This window comes from Salvia splendens, chromosome 20, assembly GCF_004379255.2.
Source record: "Salvia splendens isolate huo1 chromosome 20, SspV2, whole genome shotgun sequence".
Classification (NCBI taxonomy): Eukaryota; Viridiplantae; Streptophyta; class Magnoliopsida; order Lamiales; family Lamiaceae; genus Salvia; species Salvia splendens.
In genome coordinates this window covers 15,067,985-15,072,778 of record NC_056051.1, presented here as the reverse complement: position 1 = coordinate 15,072,778, position 4,794 = coordinate 15,067,985, and the positions used below count along the sequence as shown (strand labels likewise).

Genomic DNA, 4,794 nt, shown 5'->3' with positions numbered 1-4,794 from the left:
ATTGTGACTTCAACCATCTCCCTCCATGCAACTTCTCGGGTACCAACTTAACAAACTTATATACTTCACTTAAGCATATGATAGTTCCATATATGCTCAATATACTTCACTGATATAAAAACAAATACTAAACAAATATTGTTCACCGAAATGTCAAACATCAATATGAACATTATATTTACTTCACTATAAACAATATTTACTTCACTATAAAACATAATTACTATACTATGGAGCATATTTACTTTACTATTCGTTACATATACTTCACTATACGAGATAAATACTCCACTCCAACGTAATGATGTTGAGCAATTCACAAAACACACACACACTTAAATTAAAGGCTATATACATCACTTTAACATATAAATACATCACTCTAACATCTTTCACATCATACACACTCTAATCATGATGAGAACAAACACACAAACTTCATCTTCGTCACCTTAATTGATACTAATTAATAATTACCTTTAGATTCAGTTTCACCTTCCTCTCCGTACGAAGAGGAATCTGAATCCTAACAATCTTTCGATATCATCCTCAGAACTGAATTCATATAGCAATTCAGACGATTCACGATGAATTCACGACGAAGGACGATCGATCAGGAATCGCATTTTAAAATCATGCTTGACGAACGATTAGAAATCTGGAAATCACGAACGAGATGAACAAATCTGGAATCGTGATGAATCTGAAATATGGAATCGAATCATGATGAACAAATCCAGAGGATTAACGATCAGGAATCGTGAATTTTGGAAGAAATCGTGAATCGTGAATGAGCTAAGAAAATCATGGAAATATGGGGATGGTGAAGAAATCGTAAGTTTGAATTAATAATATTGAATTCCAAAAATCCCTTAGGGCTATATTTAAGCAATAGGATTAATTAAGCCATACAATTAATTTGAAGTATTAAAATGTGTGGCTGAGATTTATTCTCTTTATACACTTAAAATTAGTTAAACATTGATCACTTCTAAGTATATATTTTACTCCCATGTTTCAATAAATATGGAATATTTATTTCTTGCTATGTGATTTTATATAGTGAAGATGGAATAAAGTAACAGATAATAAATAGAAATAATATTATTTTTATTTAATTTTTTTAAATAAAATAATTTAAAAAGAAAATATTTTATTTTTAATAAAAAGAAGGATGGATTATAAAGTTTCTTAAATTAACTATTGTGTGTGATTGACATATAGTGCGATGCAAAACTAGGACTCTTTGAGTGAAAATGCGCGGTAGACATAAAATAAAATAATACAAGAGGTACTACATATATTAAGTACTCCATTCATGTCAAGGTAATTAAGTTGTTCGGAGGGAGGGTGGAGCCAGGGGGCCCATGGTCCCCCCACTAATTCTTAAAAAACTTAGGGGTATTTTAGTAATTTCACAATAATTATAATTTATAATAAATATAATATTAGAGATAGGTTTCAGCAAAATATATATGAATCGTGCCTCTTAATTTAGCGTATTCATTCTGTCGTTCCAATCCAAGTCTGAATTTAGCGTATTCATTCTGCCGTTCCAAGTCTGAAATCTGGTAAACTAGAACTAGGTATATTCAAAACTCAAATATAATTCAATTAATTTTTCTACATAGGTTGTTTTTTTGTTTGGCTGCAATAATAATTCAAAGGGGGAGAAAGAAGATAGCTTATGTAATTCAATGGCTACGGACTACGGTGGTTCTGTAGTTGGAATTTTATAACTCCAATTCTTTATTTGATGTGTGTGTTAATAGTTTTGCATACAGAAAATATCAAATATTTTGAACTTAATCAGTGTTGACTATTTTTGTAGGTATATGGATCGTTATTTCAAGAAACTTTCTTCCGTTGATTCTTCATCAGTTGAACCTTCACTTCTTCAACCTCAAGAATTATCGAATGAAGATAAAAGTAAGGTTGATTTAGAGAAACTTTCTATCTTTTTTCAAGACTCCACGGAAATGGACAAGATGCTTTTGTATCAGGGGGATTTACGGTCTGGCGCAAGAAAGAAAGATTAAGAGATCATGTTGGAAACCATAAAAGTGCTCATAACAGGTGCAGATTAGCATGTGAGGATTTGATGAATCAAGCCCAACACATTGAGGTCTCTTTGGCAAAACAGTCAACACAGTCTAAGCTTGACTACCGCCTGCGATTAAATGCAACGATTATTTCTCTTCGTTATCTTATAATGCAAGGATTGCCTTTCCGCGGTCATGATGAGTCAGAAGAATCATTAAATCAAGGTAATTTTCTTGAGTTCTTGAAAGTTATTTCTTCTTGCAATGAAGAGATAGCTAGTGTTGTGCTAAAAAATGCTCCAGACAATCTCAAACTTACATCACCAGATATTCAGAGAGATATTATAAATGCATTTGCTGTTGAGACAACGAAAGCTACTGTACATGATATGAGAAGTGAATTTTTCTCCATATTAGTTGATGAGTGTCGAGATGTATCTGTCAAAGAGCAAATGGGTGTTGTGGTGCGATATGTGGACAAGAATGGATGTGTTATAGAACGTTTTCTTGGTGTTGTTCATGTTAGTGATACAACTGCAACCTCACTTGAGAAAGCACTTGATTATTTGTTATCTACTTATGATTTAAGTATATCTAGTTTGAGAGGTCAAGGATATGATGGCGCAAGCAACATGAGAGGAGAATTCAATGGGTTGAAGAGTTTGATACTCAAGAGAAATTCCAGTGCTTATTATGTACATTGCTTTGCTCATCAGCTTCAGCTCACGATTGTTGCTGTTGCTAAAAAACATAAAATTGTCGGATCTTTTTATAATTCTATCTCTCGTTTGTGTAATACTGTTGGAGGTTCTTGTAAGCGCAGAGATATACTTCGGGAGAAACAGAGAGAGAATATTATTAAAGAGATTGCAAGTGATGAAATAAGCACAGGAAGAGGACTAAATCAAGAAATGTCATTGAAGCGACCTGGAGATACTCGTTGGAGTTCACATTACGGTACTCTTGTCAACTTGATACATTTATATTCTTCTATTGTTGATGTTCTTGAGTATGTTGGGGAGAATGGTCATGACTATTCAATAAGGGCTGAAGCTGATGATGTGCTAGAAATTATAAATAGTTTTGAGTTTGTCTTTGTGTTACATCTTATGAAGCAAATCTTGGGAATCACACATGAACTCTCCCAAGTGCTACAAAAGAAAGATCAAGACATTGTTAATGCGATGAATCTTGTCAAGGTAGCAAAATCACGTCTGCAAATATTGAGGGAAAAAGATTGGGATGTATTGCTTGCTGATGTTTCTAAGTTTTGTAGCAAATATGAACTGGATGTGCTTGACATGGAAGATGAGTTTGTAGCTCGAAAAAAGGAAGACGTAGAGCTGAGAAAATGAAGAATCTCCACTATTATCGAGTTGAGCTCTTTTGTTCTGTTATTGACTTGCAAGCTCAAGAGTTTGTAGCTCGAAAAAAAGGAAGACGTAGAGCTGAGAAAATGAAGAATCTCCACTATTATCGAGTTGAGCTCTTTTGTTCTGTTATTGACTTGAATCAACGTTTTGATGAAGTCAACACAGACTTAGTTTTATGCATGTCATGTTTTGATCCTAGGGATTTATTTTCTGCATTTGATTTGGAGAAGCTTCTTCGTCTTGCACGGTATTATCCTTCTGAATTTTCTGAAGTTGCTTTGTCTGAGCTTAAAAGTCAACTTGAGAACTTTATTTTCGATGTGCGCATAGATGAAAAGTTTTCACAAATATCAGGAATCAGTGGTCTTGCTCAAAAGATGGTTTCTACAAGGAAACATGAAGTTTTTCCAATGGTTTATTCATTAGTTAAGTTGTCATTGATCTTACCAGTTGCCACTGCATCAGTAGAAAGAGCCTTTTCAGCAATGAAGATCATCAATACTTCTCTACGTAATAGCATGGGAGACCAACTATTGAATGATTGCTTAGTTCTTTACATCGAAAAAGATGTGTTTGTTAAAGTTACCAATGAAACTATTATGCAGCGGTTTCAGAAGATGAAGAATAGAAGACAAATGTTATGATGTGATTGCATTTGACTTTTACATTTTGAACCTTATAATTTAATTTATGTAATTTTTTTTGAAGTTTAATTTTGGACCCCCTATTATGAAATCTCTGGCTCCGCCACAACTTGTACTCCATCCGTTCCAAAGTAATGGAATCATTTTGCCATTTTAGTACATTCCATAGTAGTACAGTCATCTCCCTTTTAAGTAAAAGTCAACACATTTCTTCTCACTTACTTTTCCCTCTTTCTTATTTTATTCTCTTTACTTTTTCATCTCTTTTACATTGTTATCATTTTATTTAATACATAACACATAATTTTTTAATAGAGTAAAGGTCAAAAGTGGTCCTAAACATATGACGATTTTTTGATTTTAGTCCAAAACATTATCTTTGAAATTATTCGGTCCCGCACAATTGGAAACGAGCCACATTTAATCCTTTTTGGACGGCACCGTTAAAAAGTGACGGTCAACACCAATTTAGTCAAAATAATTATTTTTAAAATATGGTAAAAATTCTAATCTAATCTAAACAATTAAAATGGCGTTGGAGGAGGAATTAGCAGAAATTGAAACAGAGAAGAAATTGAGCTCGTCGTTGGAGCTATCATTGCTAATGTCGTTGAAGCAATTGCAGGAGCATTTCACGGAGGCGGAGGACATCTCGTTGTTATCCTCATGAAATTCTTAACCATTTTATCCAAACAGACCGAGCTCGGACGAAATACGGAGGCCGCTGGTGAACGG

The 4,794-nt window shown here is 33.6% G+C and overlaps 1 protein-coding gene across 1 annotated transcript; it reads left to right on the top strand.

The window, feature by feature from the left end:
* The first annotated feature begins 814 nt into the window (after positions 1 to 814).
* LOC121781532 (zinc finger MYM-type protein 1-like) lies at positions 815 to 3,397 on the top strand. Its single transcript, XM_042179261.1, has 3 exons — positions 815 to 834; positions 1,832 to 2,014; positions 2,077 to 3,397. Exons 1-3 carry the CDS (start codon positions 815 to 817, stop codon positions 3,395 to 3,397), a joined length of 1,524 nt encoding a protein of 507 aa, XP_042035195.1.
* Positions 3,398 to 4,794: the final 1,397 nt, after the last annotated feature.

What these genes read in the sequence shown, in the direction of transcription:
- LOC121781532 (XM_042179261.1), top strand. Translation starts at nt 815, where the DNA reads ATGGGGATGGTGAAGAAATC. An exon ending in ATGGGGATGGTGAAGAAATC is followed by an intron (nt 835 to 1,831) that starts GTAAGTTTGAAT and finishes CTATTTTTGTAG; the next exon opens with GTATATGGATCGTTATTTCA. An exon ending in TTGTATCAGGGGGATTTACG is followed by an intron (nt 2,015 to 2,076) that starts GTCTGGCGCAAG and finishes TGCTCATAACAG; the next exon opens with GTGCAGATTAGCATGTGAGG.